Source organism: Corvus cornix, chromosome 3 (genome assembly GCF_000738735.6).
Source record: "Corvus cornix cornix isolate S_Up_H32 chromosome 3, ASM73873v5, whole genome shotgun sequence".
Lineage (NCBI taxonomy): Eukaryota > Metazoa > Chordata > Aves > Passeriformes > Corvidae > Corvus > Corvus cornix.
In genome coordinates this window covers 5,891,137-5,910,632 of record NC_047056.1, presented here as the reverse complement: position 1 = coordinate 5,910,632, position 19,496 = coordinate 5,891,137, and the positions used below count along the sequence as shown (strand labels likewise).

Sequence of the window (19,496 nt, the reverse complement as noted above, 5' to 3'; positions counted from 1 at the left end):
CAAATTAAAAGCATACGGTCCTAAATCTTGATCTTTGTGCATTCTCATTATATGCCCTATACAGAAGGATTTTCCAAGGATTTTCCAAGAGCCACTTGAGGGAGGTTGTTTTGCCTTATCTGGGTGTTTTTCTGTTCTTTGCACTGACTGGCTTTTTTTAATACACAAACTAATAAGAATTTCCCACTGACTTTGAAAAGGCTGCTATTGTAATAGCTGTTAAAGGAAAAGAGTTAATTAGGATGCAGTTTGTCACCTGAGATTTTTAGAAGGGAAGTTGGACTTACCACTGGCTGTGTGTGATTATCCATTGGATAGATCCTTCTGGCTTTTTCCCATGAGAAGAAATTGCCAGCAGAAGAATGGTGGGGGGTTTAACAAATAGAAAGCTTAGCTGACTTCTGTAGAGCTGAGGTTTGTTTTCATAATTTAGTGACAGCTTAGTGCATAATTGCTGCTGATCAATTACTCTCAGGACCTGTTAATGAAATACAGTACCTCAACAGAGCCTTGCTTTTCATTTTCAACTTGTTTTGCTTGTTTTTATCTATAGATCCACTTTAATTTGAAGGATCCGTGGTCTGTCTTGCTAGTGAGAACTAAATGAAAGCCAAAATAAGCTTTCCCTTAAGGGAGCTTTATTTTAAAAGAACATCTTCCTTTTAAGTAGAAAATTCAGGTAGCTCATTGATAATGACAGTAAAGAAATCAAATAGTGATAAATTCTTCTTCAGACATCAGTGTTTCTCAGAATTGGATATGATTTAGTTATTCCCTGAGAAGAGGTTATTAACATCAATCAAATTCAGAAACACACCGACAGCTGATCTTTGAACGTGTGCAAAATCCTGATGTGCTGCTTTCTTCCATCCCTGACTGTGGCCCAGTCCATACTGGCTGTGTGTGCGTGTCTCTGTCCAGAATAAGGTTGGCTTTTGATAGAGCAGGGAACTCCTCATGTTTTGCTACTGCTTTGCCAAGGCCCAGAGTTGGTGGTTATGGTTTTGTTTGTCTTCCTGCAAACCCAGCATGGCTGAAACGCCTGGAACCTTGTATTTATGAGGATCTCTGGATAACTATTGTTTCCACAGACTTTTTCGTCCCCCCTTCAATTTATAAAGCACCCTGTCAAAGTCCAGAGATTGATTTGTAGTGCACACCCACCCTCTCTGCCACATTTATATGAGGCTCCAAAGGAGTATTATTGTGCTGAATGGCCTCATGCTGGTTTTCTCAGAACAGTTATTCTTTTGTCAGGAGGCCGGCTACAGAGACCTTGGCAAAACTACCAAAATGTTTGTTTACAAGAAACCATCAAACAATCCTTGAATAGCCTCTCCCCTCCCCTCATCCTGCCCTTCTGCCCCACTTCCCCAGCCTTTCTTCAAGCTTTGGAGTTGCACACTCATATCTACACACAGCAATTACGATGGGGTTTGGTTTGTTTCCCTGTTCTGATTTTTTTTTTTCCTTTTTTTCACCCTTTAACTGAAGGTGTCAGTATGGATGGCAAGGCCACTACTGTGATCAGTGCATTCCGCACCCGGGATGTGTCCATGGCACTTGCATTGAACCATGGCAGTGCCTCTGTGAAACCAACTGGGGTGGTCAGCTCTGTGACAAAGGTATGCTAATCCCAGAGGGCCATGTAACACTTGAATGTCAGCGCTGGCAGACTTTGCACTGAGGGAGTGCACACGGGGCTGAGTGAGCTCCTGAAACGTGCTGGGAGCGTGCTGGCCCTCAGCTGCTTGGCCTTGTCCCCACTGCTGTTCTGGCATGGTCAGCATCTGTCCTTAGCTTGTCCCTGTCCTGTCCCACTCCTGTGTGGGGATGCATTCTGTAAAGGCTCTGGGATAACAGAACAAAGCACGTGGTGATGTTCCTGTTGCTTTCCAGCCATGGCTTTAACACTCCTCCCCTCTTGCAGATCTGAACTACTGTGGAACCCACCCACCCTGTTTGAATGGTGGTACCTGCAGCAACACTGGCCCTGACAAATACCAATGTTCCTGCCCTGAGGGCTACTCAGGACAGAACTGTGAAATTGGTAAGTTGGATGCAGCTGCTGAGCTGCCACCTGACAGTTCATTTGTGCCAGCTTTTGGTGGCTGGTTTTGGATGCACTTTATGAGATTGAGGAAAACTCCATTTCTAGTGTATCCAGTCAGGGCTGGGTACAAAGATCTAGCCTTTCCTGTTCATGCTTCATCATGAACATTTAGTGTCTCTGAAATCAGCCTTCTGCTCACTGGGGAGGTCACTCCAAGCCCCCCTGTCTGGCTGTGGCTCCAGCAGGTGCCAGTCAGTGTGCTGATGAGGTTAGCACGGAAGGAGACCTCCTGCGAGCCAGGAAATTCCTGGTTCTTGCAGGAGCACAGTGCAGCAAGATGGTGTGTCCAGAACAGAAGCATGTGGAGGGAGCAGGGGTGGCTCTGGTGGCATTGCTGTAGCTGCTGCCATGATGTCCTTCTGTCCCTGTGCAGCGGAGCACGCCTGCCTGTCTGACCCTTGTCACAACGGGGGAAGCTGCCTTGAGACATCCACGGGATTTGAATGTGTGTGTGCTCCTGGCTGGGCTGGACCAACTTGCACTGACAGTGAGTCCTTTTCAGTGTTTATTAAAAATGTGCCAGTTTGCTGGTTTTGATCAGTCTTTCTAATCCCTCATAAACTTACAGGGCAGACTACTTAACCTTTCCCAGCCTGAGCATTGGTTTCTGGCAGCCATTTATACCCCTGTGTACTCTCTTCCCCTCTGCTTTTACCAAGGTTTTTGTCAACTACCAGGGGAGGGAATAGCCAAAATCATCTTGAAAGAAGCAGAGTGCTGAATTTTTGTAGCATTCTGGCATGTTATTTAAAATGCTTTTTAGACGGACTTGCTGGATCAAAATATGACTTCCACTTACAAAAAGGCCACAGCGGTAAAATTTTCCCCTATGCTTTGAACCCATTTGTCACACTGCTCTAATTTTTAAAGGAGGCTTTTGCTGAAATCAGAGATGACCTAGAAATTCCAAGTAGAAGTCCTGTTGCCTTTCTGCTCCTCAGGGAAAACCCTGGGTAGCAACAATCCATTATCAAACTTGTCAGTTACTGCCATTGCCAGTCTGGGAGCGGAGCTAAGTCTTTCCTTACTCTGCATTACAGATATTGATGATTGTTCTCCAAATCCCTGTGGTCATGGGGGAACTTGCCAAGATCTAGTTGATGGATTTAAGTGTATTTGCCCACCTCAGTGGACTGGCAAAACGTGCCAGCTAGGTAAGAACTGCTTTCTCTTCATCCAGTGTTGTTCCAGAGCCAGGAAAGATAAATGCAAAAGGGATCATGGTCCTGCATTAGTCATGGTCATGTTTCTGGAGCGTGTGGATGTATTGTGGCACATTGAAGACATTCAGTGTCTGTTTGCAGGACTGGGGTCTAGGACAGTGACTAAGAGTAGTGTGGCTTCCATCACCTTGCTTTTGCGAGCTGGCACTTGAAGGAAATAGTTAACCAGAGACATCTCTCAAACCAGAACTGCCCTGAAGTGGGGAAGGGTGCATGTTGTGCCTCCCAGTCCCACCCCCACATGTGTTTCTCCCTTTACCCTGTGAGAAAGTTGCTGTATCTCTTCAACCATGTCAACTCCTCCAGACCCAGGAGTTCACAGCTGGGTTCCAAAATGTGGATGATCTCAGGGAGAATGAGCTGGCTGCATTCTTTACACAACACACTCATCCCAATGAACAGGCTGCAGCATTCCTCCCTCAGAATGCTCAGCCGAGATGTGTGTGTGGGGGCAAGTTGCTCCTAATGAGTGGCTGGGTAATTGTGAAATAATTAGCGTAGCCTGTACGTTCTAATTGCAGAGAAACTGAAAGAGCTTGAGAGGCTGATGTATGATTGACTTTTATTCTTTCAAGTCACGCTAATCCCTGTTGTCCACTGCAAGTTCCTCTTAGCTCTGTAGGAACTTCTGGGGGCGTGGGCTTCTCCCCTCCCCGCTGAATGTTCCTCTTGGTTTTCCAGATGCGAATGAATGTGAGGGCAAGCCCTGTGTCAATGCCAACTCCTGCAGGAACCTGATCGGCAGCTACTACTGTGACTGCATTACTGGCTGGTCTGGCCACAACTGTGATATAAGTAAGTGTCCATACCCTTGGGTTTGTTAAAGGCCAGTTCTATGGGCATGTGTGTGTGTGCCACTGAGTTCTAAGCTCAGATTTAAACACTGGGCAGAGCCCCAGCAGCTGATGTTTTTAGAAAGGGAGTAGTTAGTAAGGAATGAAAATATACAATTTTATCAAAGTCATTAGCCTGTACCATAGCTATATTCTGATAAAGGGACTAAAACAATGATGTGAAGTTTTACTGCCTCTCCTAGAAGAATCGTGAAAGGTTTCCCACCCATTATAATAACCTTATCTCAAGGAAGGCATGCAGGAAACTTGACAAAAGGTTTATCTAGCTGCAGTTGTAGAGAGAACTGAACTCTCTATCTAGTGTAAATACATTTTTGCCTTCTAACCATGCTAATTTTGTTGCAGATATTAACGACTGTCGTGGACAATGTCAGAATGGAGGATCCTGTCGGGTAAGCCATTCTTGTTTTGCTTTGGTTTCCCCACGACTTGCAGCAGTAAGTGAAACATTTGAGTCTAAGCACAAATAGTTTGGAAAATAGCAATTAGCTGGTATAAATTGTCATTTCTTTAAGTTGGGGGGAGGGCCTATGTCATGCCACAGCACGTCGAGATATGTCTGTAGAACAGTAAGGGCAAAAGAATATAACTTCAATAAATGACTCATTTTCACTGTCAGTCTCACCAGTGAATGGGCTGGTGGTTGTGCAAACTACTTACTGGAAATGCAGGCACTTGCCTTCAACCTGTGGATTGATGTATCCTGCCTGGAAAATTAGGAGTGTAAGCTGGGACTGGGTCTCTGTGTGTGTGTTTTTTCCCCTCTAAATATTTTTGCCTTGTTTGGACACAGTAATATGATTTTTCTTTTTTAACTTTTTTAAACTCTTTTTTCTTAATAAGAATGTATTGAGGGAGGAAAACCCTTAACTCTAAACTTTTTTTTGTTCTTTCCCAGGACTTGGTTAATGGTTATCGGTGTATCTGTCCACCTGGCTATGCAGGAGATCACTGTGAGAAAGACATCAATGAATGTGCAAGTAACCCCTGCATGAATGGGGGTCATTGCCAGGATGAAATCAATGGATTCCAATGTCTGTGTCCTGCTGGTTTCTCAGGAAACCTCTGTCAGGTAAGAAGCCTGGGTGAAAGGCAGGCCCTCAGCCAGTGCCGTTTGTTCCGACGCTCCGGATCTGAGCACGGAATGCCTTGCATCCAGTGAAGCATAGTATAAAGTTGTACTCGATATCGCTGTCAGTCTGCCAAGAAAGTGCTTGATTAATATATATTGGGGGGGGAAAGAAACCAACAAACCCCTGACAGGCTGCAGAGGATTCTCTTTGTTAAGCAGACTGCAGGGTTTGCACGTCAGGCTTTGTGGAGCTCTAACTATTTACTCTGGCAATTTAATATCAAGAGTTGTCTGCTGAAATAGTGGCAAGTCCGACTAAACTCTGTGTGCTATGAATGATTCTTTGAGACAGCAGATAAAAAGGTCAGATTCCACAATGTCAGCATGGTGAGGGAAGGCCGTGATAAACCTCTTTCACTCAGCTTTCCCTCACTCCCTTTCCTCCCCCTTCCTATTTCCCTTCCCTCTCTGTGCACTACTTACAGCTGGACATAGATTATTGTGAGCCAAATCCATGCCAGAACGGTGCCCAGTGCTTCAATCTTGCCATGGACTATTTCTGTAACTGCCCTGAGGATTACGAAGGGAAGAACTGCTCCCACCTGAAGGATCACTGCCGCACCACTCCTTGCGAAGGTTTGTGTTGCCTTGCGGGTCAATGGGAATGTCTGGCAGTGGCTCCTGCCCCTCCCCTCGCTGGAGCCCTAATGCAGCTCCTGCAAGGGAGTCACTTGAGTAGCTCTGATGTAAAGAGGCTGAATTTTGCCCTCTGCCTTAGTTCTCTCTTTATGTGAAAAGATGAGTGATATTTGTAAGCATCAGCTATTGAAAGACAGTTTTATGTCAATGTGGACAGAAAGCACAGGTAGCAAACAGCCTGATGCATTTATTCCAGGCCATGGATGTGGTCCAGCAATCATCAGATAAGATGCTGTGGTTATTTTATGCACAGTTGGCAGAGTCCTATTATTTTAAAGCAGCAAACATATTTCCAGTCATATGTTCATGGTTTCACTCGATGATCTTAAAGGTCTTTTCCAACCAAAATGATTCTATGGCACGAGTGTCTTCTAAACATCCATGGCTGGAAGTGAAAATGTTGTTCTTAAGGAATCAGGTCACATGGGCAATTCTCATGCTGGTCTCTGCTTTTCTGCAGTAATTGACAGTTGCACCGTGGCAGTGGCTTCCAACAGCACACCCGAGGGGGTTCGCTACATCTCTTCCAATGTCTGTGGTCCTCACGGGAAGTGCAAGAGCCAAGCGGGTGGGAAATTCACCTGTGAATGCAACAAAGGATTCACTGGCACCTACTGTCATGAGAGTAAGAGCAAAAAACAGAATGTATTTTACTGTCCCCCACTCTTACGGGAAAAAGGTTCCATCCTTCCCTCCCAAACCCCTTTAAGGTTTCTTCATTGAAACTCAGTGAACCTTGGAACTGCTGTAAGTTTTCATATCCCTCATGGGCGAGGCAGAGTGGAATTTGCTAGGCCTTGGGGGAAGTTCATAGTAATGAACCCTGTGGCCTTGAATCGTATGTTTTTAAAAACCTTATGTATACAAGGTCTGAGGGAGTTAATAGTAGGTTTTAACGTGGATCTTAAGGACTCCTGATATTTTTTCTGGTTTTAATAGTGACAGGTTCATCACCTTACACAGTTTTTTACCCTTTTTTCATCTTGCTTATAACCATTCCTCTCCAAAGGGTATTAGAAATGGAAGTAGCACCAAACAGTCTGTAATAAGATGATGACTCCTAGTAGCTGTACTTTTAGTTTGATTTTTTTCCCCTCTTTTTTTAATCCTCTTTTCTCTTCCCAACTGTTGCAGATATCAATGACTGTGAGAGCAACCCCTGTAAAAATGGTGGCACTTGCATTGATGGCATCAACTCCTACAAATGTATTTGTAGCGATGGATGGGAAGGAACGTATTGTGAAACGAGTAAGTTATTCATCCTTCAGCACACAGAAAGATCTCTTGGGAGAACACTGGCTGGCACTGTCTTTAAGATTACAGTGACCAGTGTCAACAAACTCTGCTTCAAAGGCCATGGAGGACCAGGTACTTCCACCGAGTCCCAAGCTTTTGTATTGGAACTAAAGCCAAATTACAAAATTGGACTGGAATTAGAACCTGGCTCTCTCACTGTTCAGTTTCCTGCTCTATCCTTTGGATAACTTCCAGGAAGAAACCCCTTGCATTAGTAGATGCCACTTTAGGAATGGCTGTCTGCATGTCACACTTGTATTTTGTCAGTCTCGGGAGCAGAAGAGCACTCTGCTCCCTTCCCCTGACTAACAGGGCAGTTTATGTAATAGGCCTTTTCACTGCTTGTTTCTGAAACAAGATTACAAACAAAATGAAAACAAACTGGAGGAATGTGGTGAAACAGTCTTCATCTCTGCGACAGTGCCTAAAGCTTTAAAATACTGACTTAAGCATTTAATCCACGATTGAAACACAGGCCAAAATTGGGGATGGGTTATGCTCCTTTCAAGCACTGTGTTTGTCAATTCTGTAAACACCACTGAGCCTGTTTTCTCTCCTTAACATATCCAGATATTAATGACTGCAGTAAAAACCCTTGCCACAATGGAGGAACTTGCCGAGACTTGGTCAACGACTTCTTCTGTGAATGTAAAAATGGGTGGAAAGGAAAAACTTGCCACTCCCGTAAGTTCAGCATTTCCAAAACATAACAGGCATGCTCTGATAGGCTGCTTGAACTTGTTGCCATAAGAGAGCACCAGTATTAAGGATAGTTTGGGTTTTCCACAGGTGACAGCCAGTGTGATGAGGCGACGTGCAACAACGGGGGGACGTGCTATGACGAGGGGGACACTTTCAAGTGCATGTGTCCTGCGGGATGGGAAGGAGCCACTTGTAACATAGGTAAATACCCTGCATAATCGCCAGGAAGCAGATGCAGCGCTGCAGCTCTGACCTCAGCTGTTCCTCTTGGCTCAGACTTGAGGGCTTTCTAACCACTGAGCGGCAAACATTGTTTGTGTTACAGCGAGGAACAGCAGCTGCCTGCCAAACCCCTGTCACAACGGTGGTACCTGTGTAGTCAGCGGGGACTCTTTCACTTGTGTCTGCAAGGAGGGCTGGGAAGGACCTACATGTACCCAGAGTAAGTCAGCTCTGCTTGAACTCTTCCAGAGTGTTGCATGATGAGAACATGAGCTCATCCTGTCGCCCTTGGAGTCAAGATTGAAACCAGAAGGGAAAGCTTGTTTGATGTAGGCTTTAGCATCACCTGAATCTTTGTTTTTAATGACTTTATGTGATAGAGCCTTGACCTGGGCATGAGAAAGTTGCAAATGAGCTAAGTGGAGACAGATGTTGTCTTGTTTTCTCCTGCATTCTTTTTCTACAAGCAGCTCTGTCTGCTTCCACTTTTTTCCCCCGTTAGATTCTTTACAAGGATCTCTTCCTGTGTACATGTGTTCCACAATGTAGTTAACAAATTTTGTGGTACAAGCCTGGAATCAATTTAGTAGAGAATTTCAGCATATTTTTGTAAAAGTTGAGCTAAGTGTATCTTGGGCATTCGGGGAAGTTTGATCATTCTTTACTGCCAGTAGAGCTGTATTAGCCAAAGTCTGCATGTTTAATGCTGTCTGTCTTTGCTTTGCAGACACAAACGACTGCAGTCCTCATCCTTGGTAAGTTTGCTATGTTTATCCTTTGATTTTTTTTGTTGTTGTTTTAGAATTCTGGGTTCCTTTTATCGGTAGCAGTTTTTAATGTCTGTAATAATGCCTTTTCTCTGCAGTTACAACAGTGGCACTTGTGTGGATGGAGAGAACTGGTACCGCTGTGAGTGTGCTCCAGGCTTCGCCGGGCCCGACTGCAGGATCAGTAAGTGTTCGATGGCTCTCTGCCTCAGTTCTTGTCTTGCTTGGATCTTGTTGGAAGACAATCATCTTAATTGAGTTAAGTGGTAGATCAGATGAGTGATAGATGTCTTGTGTCATCTCTATCCTTACCTGGATCCGTAGCAGATTTGGAGAGGGCAGGAATCACACTGCAAATGAAAGAAATTTAAAGTCATTCAGCTGGAGCTGAAACCTCTTGGTTCAGCTGAGTGGGCAAAATACTCTTTGGGACTGTCTTCCATGTGTTTGTGTGGCCCAGGCTTCTGCTTGAGATGAAAGTGTGCCAGCCAAAAACCTTGTCAGTTAATAAGCCACCTCCAAGCCCTGAGGTGATGTATGCGCTTCCCTGTAATTTAGTAATAATTACAGGTAGGAGGACACTTTTTTTAATAACAGCCATGGCATAGAAGTCTCGCAGCAGCAATAGAGCTGGGAAGGGTTTAACATTGACATCAGTTGAAGAATCTAGTGGGGGACAAAACTGGAACACATCAGAGGAGAGGAAGTGTGTCTGTGTAGGAAGGAATGTGTCCTTGCCCTGGAAAGCTCAAGTAGCCACAGGGGTCAGGTTTTGATCTTTGTTAGTGCCACACAGCAGAAACGTCAAAGGACTTTTCTGAGGTTATACTGGTGCTGCAAGCAGGAATCTATGTCCCAGGAGACACTAGAAGATGAACATAAAGCTCCAGTAGGCAATTCTATCCTATGTTTGCCTTTTTCCTGACAAAACAAAAGGATACTATGGAGTAACTATTCTATTTCCTCTCCTTCCCATCATAGATATCAACGAATGCCAGTCCTCGCCCTGTGCCTTTGGAGCCACCTGTGTAGATGAAATTAATGGGTACCGTTGCATTTGCCCCCCGGGTCACAGTGGTCCAGGATGCCAAGAAGGTATTCCAGATGCCAGAGCTGCTCCTAGCACTTGCAGCAAGAGCTGTATAATTGCATGTTGATGGGTTTGTGGTTGTATGGGATTGGTTTTGGGGTGTATTATCTGTTGTTTTTTAAAGCAAGTGTCTTTATTGAAGAAGCAAACTTAGTGGGAAGTTTAGATGAACTTAGAAAAGGGGTTTTTTCCTATTTTAAGCTTATAATTCTGTTCAATCTCTCTTCAGTTACAGGAAGGCCTTGCATTACCAGTGTTCGGGTAATGCCAGATGGGACTAAGTGGGATGACGACTGCAATACCTGTCAGTGTCTGAATGGAAAAGTCACCTGTTCTAAGGTACAGCTGTGCTGTGCTGTGGGTTACACCATTTTCTGTCCTCTAACCAGTGGGTTCTTACCAGTATTTATTCTCTCCTAGGTTTGGTGTGGCCCTCGGCCTTGTGTCCTGCATGGCAAAGGCCCCAGCGAGTGCCCCGCTGGCCACACCTGTGTCCCTGTGCGGGATGACCACTGCTTCACCCACCCGTGTGCTGCCGTGGGGGAATGCTGGCCCCCCAACCAGCAGCCTGTGAGGACCAAATGCAACTCGGATTCCTACTACCAGGACAACTGTGCCAACATCACCTTCACCTTTAACAAAGAGATGATGGCCCCAGTAAGTAGCAGCAGCTCACTGGGCTGTGGCACACATAGACTCACTTCCCAGAGCATAGAATGATGTTCCACGTAGGGAAAAGTGCAGTAAAAGCTGACACTGCCTTATTATCAAAGAAAACAAAAAGCAGAGGAGGATTAATACAGCCTTGCAGCCTAAATCCTTTTGTGACTAGAGAAGAACAAAAGCTAGGTTGGAGGAAATTCCACCTCCTTTTCCCTTGAGAACTCTTACTTCAGGGCAAGAAAAAAAAAATCCCGAACAAATCTTATATCTGTGTGTTCGTGTGCATATGTATTTTACAAAGCCAACATCTTTTTTGTATCCTCCAGGGCCTTACCACAGAACATGTTTGCAGTGAATTGAGGAATCTGAATATTCTGAAGAATGTTTCTGTTGAATATTCCATCTATATTACCTGTGAACCTTCCCACTTGGCAAATAATGAAATCCATGTTGCTATTGTAAGTATTCCTGGAATATTTTTAAATATGTCTTAGTAGTTAATTGCTTGGATATGTGTGCAACATGTGGATTTCATCAAAATCTTAATTCCTGGCTTGTCAGCACTTCTTGTGGTTTAGTTTCCATCCTGATTCCCTTTAAGAAAAGGAAAGGAATTCTGGTTACATGTGCGTGCGTACCTGAAAGCTGCCATCTGGGGGCAGCTGTAATAGGGGGAGTAAAACATTCCTCTGTTACATTCTTGCTTTTTTGGAGGTTTTGGTCTTTTTAAGGATGAGGACAAAAATTCTGAGTTCTTAGTTTCTGCCCATAGCAGGCCTTTTTGCTTTGTTTCTGTTTTGTCATCTGTTAAAAGTAGCAAGAGCCTTCGCTGCCGGTGAAGGTTTATAAATAGCAGGTTCCCCCGTGCATCTGATGTGGTGCTTGGTGTTAATTGCGTGCCTTCTCCTGCAGTCTGCAGAAGATACTGGGGAAGATGAAAACCCGATTAAAGACATCACGGATAAGATCATCGACCTTGTCAGTAAGCGCGATGGGAACAACACCCTCATCGCTGCCGTTGCCGAAGTCAGGGTGCAGCGGCGGCCGACCAAGAACAAAACAGGTGAGCTGCTCCTTGGCCCCAGACTCCTGTACCTTGCCCTGACTGGAACACCCCTTCCAAGGGGCAGGGGCTTTCCTCTCTTCGGAGACTTGTAGCAAGTTTGGAATCTCTGCTTCTTGGCCCTGTTCATCAGGAACAATGGGGAGGCTTTGCACCAAGGTATTTTTATTTCTAAAAACCCTAAAAAAACTTTCCAAAAGTTCTCTAAACCTGTGGCCTGACCTGGCAAAAGGGCTGCTACCCTTCCGTGCTCCTCATGGAGAAATAAGTGAAGAAACAAAGTGTAAAAACTGAGGTTTGTTTTCTCTGTAGACATCCTGAAGTGTCCCCTGTGGTTTGCAGCAGGACTAACTCTCTCCTCTCTCTTCCAGATTTCCTTGTGCCCTTGCTGAGCTCAGTCCTAACAGTAGCCTGGATCTGTTGCCTGGTCACTGTGTTTTACTGGTGCATCCAAAAGCGCCGAAAGCAGAGCAGCCACACCCACACAGCCTCTGACGACAACACCACCAACAACGTAAGGGAGCAGCTGAATCAGATCAAAAACCCCATTGAGAAACACGGAGCAAATACTGTCCCCATTAAAGACTATGAAAACAAAAACTCTAAAATCGCCAAAATAAGGACACACAACTCCGAGGTGGAGGAGGACGACATGGACAAGCACCAGCAGAAGGCCCGATTTGCCAAGCAGCCAGCCTACACTTTGGTAGACAGAGATGAAAAGCCCCCCAACAGCACCCCTACAAAACACCCAAACTGGACAAATAAACAGGACAACAGAGACTTGGAAAGTGCACAAAGCCTAAATCGGATGGAGTACATCGTATAGCAGACGGTGGGGTGCTGCCATGCAGGGCCTTTGAGTATCATTATAAAGGCACTCAAGAGCTTGTAGTTCTTAAACTGTTGTGTAATATTTGAGTCTAAGGCTATTATTTACTTAGAATCCCTGTGTTAATTTAAGTTTGGACAAGCTGGCTTACACTGGCAATGATAGTTGCTGTGGTTGGCTGGAATACCAAGTGCTGCATTTCACATCTATGCAAAACTAGTCAAAAGTGCCCTCCTGTAAATTCAGCTGCAGCTGATCCATCACGGAGACGTTCCATAAGGTATTACATAGCCTTATTACTCTTCCTTAGTGTTCATTTTTTTTCTGCCAGATGTTCCGATTTATACAGTTTCTTTAGAATAATACATTTTATTTATATTTATTGAATTTGAGTTTTTTGTATATTGGTTTTATGGTGACGTACAACTAGTTCTGTATTTGAAAGTGCCTTTGCAGCTCGGAACCACAGCAACTATCAAAAATAAGTTTATTATTTATTTTTTTATTGTATTTTTGTTGGGGGTGGGTGGGGGGAACTTGTCAGCAGTTGCTGGTAAATGAAGAATTTAAAGAGGAAAATGTGTCAAAAATAGAAGTTTGTATAGATATGTAAATAATTCTTTTTTTATTAATCACTGTGTATATTTGATTTATTAACTTAATAATCATAAGCCTTAAAATATCATTCCTTTTTATTTATATGTATGTGTTTAGAGTTGAAGGTTTTTGATAGCATTGTAAGCTCGTGGCTTCTCTATTTTGAATTTATTTTCTTGTTACATGTTGCCTATATGCCAAAACTAAGGTGTTCTAAAATAGTTTATTTTTAATAGGATGGGCTTTCATGCCTTGATGCTGGTTTTTGTACAATGTCAAACGTTTGAAACACCTTCCATAGTATCACTTTAAGACTATTTGTAAGTACTGACTGAGGCAGTTTAGAGAATTAGACTAGAAAATTTTTTTTGCTGCTTTAGACTTGAAAACCGAGTGAAAGGCAGATAATCTGCTAAGAAGCAGTTTAAGGGAACAAAACTGAGCTATTACTTTATGTAGATGAAATGTGAGTGGTTGCATGTAATTCAAAATATCAAATTAGCGTGTGAAGTTGGAAACACAGCAATCTTATTTTGTAAATTCTAATTATTTTCTTCTCACCATGAATATGTAATACTGAACCACTTGTAGATTTGACTTTTTTTGTAATCTACTGCATTTAGGGAGTATTCTAATAAGCTAGTTGTTGAATACTTGAACAGTAGAATGTCCAGTAAGATCACTGTGTAGGTTTGCCATAGATTACACTGCCCGCCTTAACAAGTGAGGAAATCAAAGTGCTATTACGATGTTTAAGATCAAAAGGCTTATAAACATAGTCATCTCGGTGGTTAACCATTGAGATCATGAAGATACCTTGTATTGTGATATTAGTGTTATATGAAAATGCATCTTTGATGTGTTGTTCCTGGCAATAAATCTTGAAAAGTAATATTTATTAAATTTTTTGTATGAAAACATAAAAGAGCGTGGAGATTATTGAGCTTGGAGGCGCTCCCGGCCAGTCAGTTGTGCAAAAGCAGGGGCAGGTGCTGCTGGAGGTTTCCAGGACCTGCCCCTGCCTTTGGTGGAGTCAGTTTTTTTGTTAGATGATTACATGTTCCCCTCTGGCTCCGAATGGCGTTGAGGAGGTTGGAAAGCAGCATGTCCCTTGTTCTCACTGCCTCTTGGCCAATGTCCCTCGGTGTTCTCCTGAGAGAGGATGGTGTGGCTGCACTTGTGCAATGAGTTTACCCTGCACGGGCCAATGAGCTGCCCCCAGATAGGAACCAAATCTAAGTAGCTAGGCAAGATCCAAAGTGCTGACCTGGATGGGAAGGGATCCATAGATGATGCTGATTTCTAGTGGGCAAAAAAGCGCTTTGTAAAGCAGAAAATAAACTCTGAAAGTATTCAACACAATGGCTTCGAATGCTGAACTAATGCTGCCCCTCCCACCTGTGTGCAGGGGGTTGCTGGCTCAGGGGCTGCTCTGGTTTTACCATGTTCTGATGAAGCTGCAAAGTTGTTCTGGTAAAGGGCTACTGCAAAGCTGAAGGAACAATTAAACGTGTAACAAGTTCATTGAAAAATAGTTAAACCAGCCTGCTGCAAGGTTAGGCCTTCCCATCTGTATTTGTTTGTAGTAAATAAACAGATATTTTATATACAGATTGCTGCGATATGAATAATGTTGGGGTTTTAGGAATTCTCCTTTTGGTTTTTTCCTCTTAAGGAATTTTCCCCCATACGTGGTGCTAGGAGACAATAACTGCATACTTAAGAGAGACAAAAGATCTGGCCACAGCTCGGGGACGGGTCCAGATGGCTACTCTCTTTTTCCTGGGGTTCCTTGTGGAGGGCAGAGATGCCACGAGATTTGGACTGGGGAAAAGGAGTTGGGTGGAGGCCCTAGCTCCACTTGTTCTCTCAGCGTTCGGAGGGGAGAGAAGCTGTGGTCACTGTGGGGAGAATTCATCACCACTGCAGGGTTCTGCCTTCTGCTGCCTTTCTTCTACCATGAATGGAGCTTGCTCCCTGGAGTGGCCATTTCATTGGGACCTTATTTAACACTACCTCACTAAAAGAGGGACTTTTCACTGTCTGTTCGGGTGCCTCAGGGGAAAAACCCCAGGATCCCGAGCCTGCTTTTCCCTAACCTGCTGGGATCTGGGCCACAGCTGCCCCACCCCCACCATTCCTTTGCCACTGCTCTGAGTCTTTGCTACACTGTAGCTCCTCACTCCCAGCCTGCCAAGACATCCCTAGATTCCCGCTACAGCTGTGGAGTTTGATACATCCCTTCTACCACCCAGGATTTTCTGCTCATTCCTGCCCTTCCAGTTTGCTGCTCCCAAGGGTCCTGCTGGGGCACCGGGATCGGCTGCCCCTGGGCGTTTGCGAAGCTTTTCTTCCATCCCTTCCCGGCTCCATCTAGTCTGCCATCACTGTGTGCTCCCCGAGCTCGCGCCACAGCGCCCCCTGCAGGCGCGGGGAACCATCGCAGCCGCCCTGCCCGGCCGGGAGCCCCCAGCGCCCCTGCCGGCTGTGAGCGGAACTGCACCGAAGGGGAAACCGCCTGCAGCCGAGAGAGGCTGGGGCTGGGCTGCTGCTCTGTTTGCTGCTGCTGCTGCCGGTGTTGTTGTTTGTTTGCCTTATTATACATATATGTACTAGTAAAGAACTGTTATTGCTATTCCTCATATCTTTGCCTGAAAGCCCCTTAATTTCAAAATTATAATAATTTGGAAGGAAGGGGGTTACATTTTCCATTCCAAGGGAGGCTCCTGCTTTCCTTAGCAGACACCTGTCTTTCAAACCAAGACAATACACTGAATGCCAACAAAACCTGGGAGTGAGAAATACTTTCTTCTGTACTTTTTTTACAGCTGTCAAAAAAATTGATGAAATCTTGTTAGTGTTAATTTTTTCATTTTAAACTCGCTTTAGAAGGTTTCCATCGTGGCTACTCTACTTTGGCTGGCTGCTGCTTTTACTCTTCACACTCACACGCCACACAGGGCAAGTACCGGAGCCTGTTTAGTTTACTGCCTCCTGAAGGGGAAGTCAACAAGATTAGCTTCAGCTGACCACTTCAATAATTCCTCATCAAACAAATCCCATGAGTATTTATTTCCCTTTGTTCCCTGACTTCTAAATCTGCAATAAAGCAAACATGTCCTGTCCAAAAAAGCCACTTAAAGATAATAGAATCTTCCACCTGCCTCCAAAGGGCAAAGCCAGGCTATTCCCTGACTGCTTTCCCATGTTGAATTAACCATCTTCCTGCTGTCTACTGTTAACATGGGTCTCAAATTCAGTGATACAGAAACCAACTACCTCTTCCAAAGAGCTCAAACATACTTGAACTTTTAGGAATTTTTAAGAGTCTGCCTTCTCTTAAGCAAAAAGTAATTAAATGAAAATAGGGCATTTGCTGTTTCTGGGAACATGTATTTGTCAGGCTTCTCCAAAACCTACTGAGGCCATTTCTATTTACAGACTTAATCATTTAACAATGTAAATTTAGTGACAAAGCTGTTTAGGTATCTGAAGACTCAGTGAAAGCAAAACCTGGGTTCCTCAAGCTTCAAAATGTGTCAAAGCCCTGAGCCCAGAGTTCATTTATTTATTTCCAGCCTTTCCTGTGCTCCATACAGAGGTTTTGTTACTGCAGAGCTGCTCCACACACCCCTGCTTTTCCCCATTTCCCCATGGATTTTCCTCCTTTTGTTGCTACCTCATGGTGTTAGAAAATTAGAATAATGCAATTTGTACAGGGGGCAGTCAGAAAATTCTGCGCAATTTTCATAATGGTATTTTTAATTAATCCTCCTATCTCAATGGTACACTGTAACACAAGAACAGTCCCCCAAAGCCCAGATCCACCACCAGGATGGGGGCTGGTCTATGAAGTGGTTTTCATTGCCATGAAAATAAATAGAAACGTGAAGTTTAGGGCTTCCCCCTTAAGATACCAAGGCACATTTATTTTTGTGGAAATCATACTTTGCCAGTTCACACTTTACTACTCAGGGCAGATACATTCTGTTTAGTCAGGAGAAGTTTCCTGCTGCTACTATGTGTCTGTTCTTTGGATCCTTCTTCATCTAAGAAATAAAAAAGGTGTGCTTCCTGAGCTGCCAGTTAAGCACAGGAGCTTTAAAGATAAAATAAAACAAAACAAAACAAAACAAAACAAAATAAAATAAAATAAAATAAAATAGCTCCCCTTAGCACTCTGAGCTTTGCTCTACCTACAGGTAATTGAACCTGCCAAATCTGGGTTTGGTTCAGCCTGAGCTGAACACGGCCACATCAAAGCTCTGCACCTCCGCATGGAAAAGGCCCATCTTACGTAGAGGTACCTGGGAAAGGTGCTGATGGTGCAGGTTACATCAACCTTCACACCATCATATTCATGTCACCGGGAATGCCAGCCTTGGGAATGGCTCCCTCGCCATTGCTGACAGGAGCCAAGGGCAGCTGGTGAGCACTGAGACCTGAAGCCCCTCAGGCCAGGAATGTGAACCGGGTTGGGGCCCAAACGTGCGACTGCATCTCCAGTCATGTCCTGGTGAAACCATTTTCCCCTGCACAGACACACCTCCTGTTCTCACACCAGCTGACACCTGCACAGCACGAGTTAATGTTATTAATCAGCTCCCTGCCAAGCTAAAATGTACAAGGTTATGCTCCCTGCTGCTCCTTGAAGACTGCCTGATTCTTCTCCTTATCTTCCAGCCCTCGGGCTGGAATCCAGCCCTGCCTCCCAGCTATCCCAGGTTCAGGGTGCTGGCCTGCCATCTGTGGAGTCACAAGGCAGAGCCTTCATGGTTTTTAGGAGTTCCTGCAAAGACGAGAAGTTCTGACAAGGGAAGTACCAAATTCAGCCTTTTCCTCCCCAGAAGATGGAAGTGATTGCGTAACCTCCCCCTCCCCTTCAAACGGAAGTAAGAATATTTGAGTATATTTAAGAAGTTTTTGGCTTCCTCTTTTTTCAGCATTGACAGCAGTGGCCATCGTGGTAACTGTTTGCCAGTGCCACTGAGTTTGCTTGCAAAGGTCAGTGATTGCTCCCAGAGAGGGAAAACGCAGTAAAACAGCTGTGCAAGGATTAACTCCAGTTTCTGGGGCAGAGGAGGAGGAGAGGGGTGCAGGCTCTGTATGGTTCAGCAGCTGCCTCCCTGGCACTGGGGCAGCAGCAGAGCCATGCGGGATCAGACGGCGTCAGACCGGAGTCCCAGCCCAGATCTGCCAGCGAGCGCCTTCTGTGATGTGCAAATTGTTTCAACCAGTTTCTCTACAGGGTGGAGAAATAAATCTCTATTCCTTTCATTCTAGCACTATGAGATCATATTAATATTAAAAAGGGGCATGCCCAGCTCTAGAATTAGAGCTTGAGACACTTTTCTTTAAAGATCTGATGCATAAATAAAAAAGAGAATTACTATGCCAGCAAGCAAGGCAGTTATGGAGCTAGAGTACCAATTCCTACTACTGTACTAAAGGATTTAACTTGGACAGAATGGGAGCAAATCACTTAAAATCTCATTCACAAAAGGTGCACTGTCAGCTCTCACAGGAACAGAGTCCCAGCTCTGGACTAATTTAAGTGGACAGTAAAGAAGGTAGGACAGTTGTGGCTAATTTCCTGGACAATTTCCAGGTTACATCTGAAATGCCTTTCGACACTCCATCATTTCCACAACTTTTAGGATTTCTCAGCATAAGACAACACCAAATAAACAAAAAGTCCCCACCTGAAAATGTCACCTTATTGCCACTGTGGAAAGGACAAGGTCACACACTACCAGGTTCAATTTTAATTATCTGGGGAAAACATGTGGACAGAAGGAGTTGTGTGAGTTGATGAAAGAATTTGCTGTTCCTTAACCAGCTTGCTTTACCTTGGACGCACTGCTTCCCTCAGTGCTGCCCCAGCTGTCAGAATAAGCACTTCCAGCTCCCTGAGGTTCAGCTGCTGAGCGCTTTTGATATCCCTCTGATGAAAGGCTCTGTGCGTGGCTGTTCCCCTCAGCCCACATCTTCTCCTTCACTTGGGTTACTGGAAGTGAGTTAATGTTTATTAAAGGAGAAAAAGCACAACGCAAAGAAGTGAGGAGTGCCTTTTATTAAAGCTAATTTCTGAGGCCAACCTGCACTTCCCACTGCTGGCAAAGAGGCTCAGTGCTATTGCCTCTGTTTGCTGCAGCTGTTTAAATAGAGAACAAAACCTTTCCCTGGGTACTGATAAAGCCAAGGAGATAACTATTCATAGCATGCAATCTGGGAGAGCCTATATTTCACATCTTTCTTACTCCAATTGCAAACACAAAAATATTTCCTTCATTTTTTTTCTTT

General features: G+C 44.4%; 1 protein-coding gene across 1 annotated transcript in view; it reads left to right on the top strand.

Moving 5' to 3' along the window:
• Positions 1 to 14,118, top strand: part of JAG1 (jagged canonical Notch ligand 1) — a 35,208-nt gene extending 21,090 nt beyond the window's left edge. Inside the window, exons 6-26 of the mRNA XM_039569041.1 lie at positions 1,495 to 1,625; positions 1,931 to 2,050; positions 2,487 to 2,600; positions 3,154 to 3,267; positions 4,018 to 4,131; positions 4,536 to 4,582; positions 5,089 to 5,262; positions 5,748 to 5,898; positions 6,422 to 6,586; positions 7,096 to 7,209; positions 7,828 to 7,941; positions 8,047 to 8,160; positions 8,285 to 8,401; positions 8,909 to 8,936; positions 9,047 to 9,132; positions 9,930 to 10,043; positions 10,268 to 10,377; positions 10,459 to 10,695; positions 11,028 to 11,159; positions 11,614 to 11,764; positions 12,136 to 14,118. Of these exons, the coding sequence (XP_039424975.1) occupies positions 1,495 to 1,625; positions 1,931 to 2,050; positions 2,487 to 2,600; positions 3,154 to 3,267; positions 4,018 to 4,131; positions 4,536 to 4,582; positions 5,089 to 5,262; positions 5,748 to 5,898; positions 6,422 to 6,586; positions 7,096 to 7,209; positions 7,828 to 7,941; positions 8,047 to 8,160; positions 8,285 to 8,401; positions 8,909 to 8,936; positions 9,047 to 9,132; positions 9,930 to 10,043; positions 10,268 to 10,377; positions 10,459 to 10,695; positions 11,028 to 11,159; positions 11,614 to 11,764; positions 12,136 to 12,593 (2,905 nt within the window). The 3' untranslated portion in view covers positions 12,594 to 14,118. The remainder of the gene's footprint in view (positions 1 to 1,494; positions 1,626 to 1,930; positions 2,051 to 2,486; positions 2,601 to 3,153; positions 3,268 to 4,017; positions 4,132 to 4,535; positions 4,583 to 5,088; positions 5,263 to 5,747; positions 5,899 to 6,421; positions 6,587 to 7,095; positions 7,210 to 7,827; positions 7,942 to 8,046; positions 8,161 to 8,284; positions 8,402 to 8,908; positions 8,937 to 9,046; positions 9,133 to 9,929; positions 10,044 to 10,267; positions 10,378 to 10,458; positions 10,696 to 11,027; positions 11,160 to 11,613; positions 11,765 to 12,135) is intronic.
• The last annotated feature ends 5,378 nt before the right edge of the window (positions 14,119 to 19,496 follow it).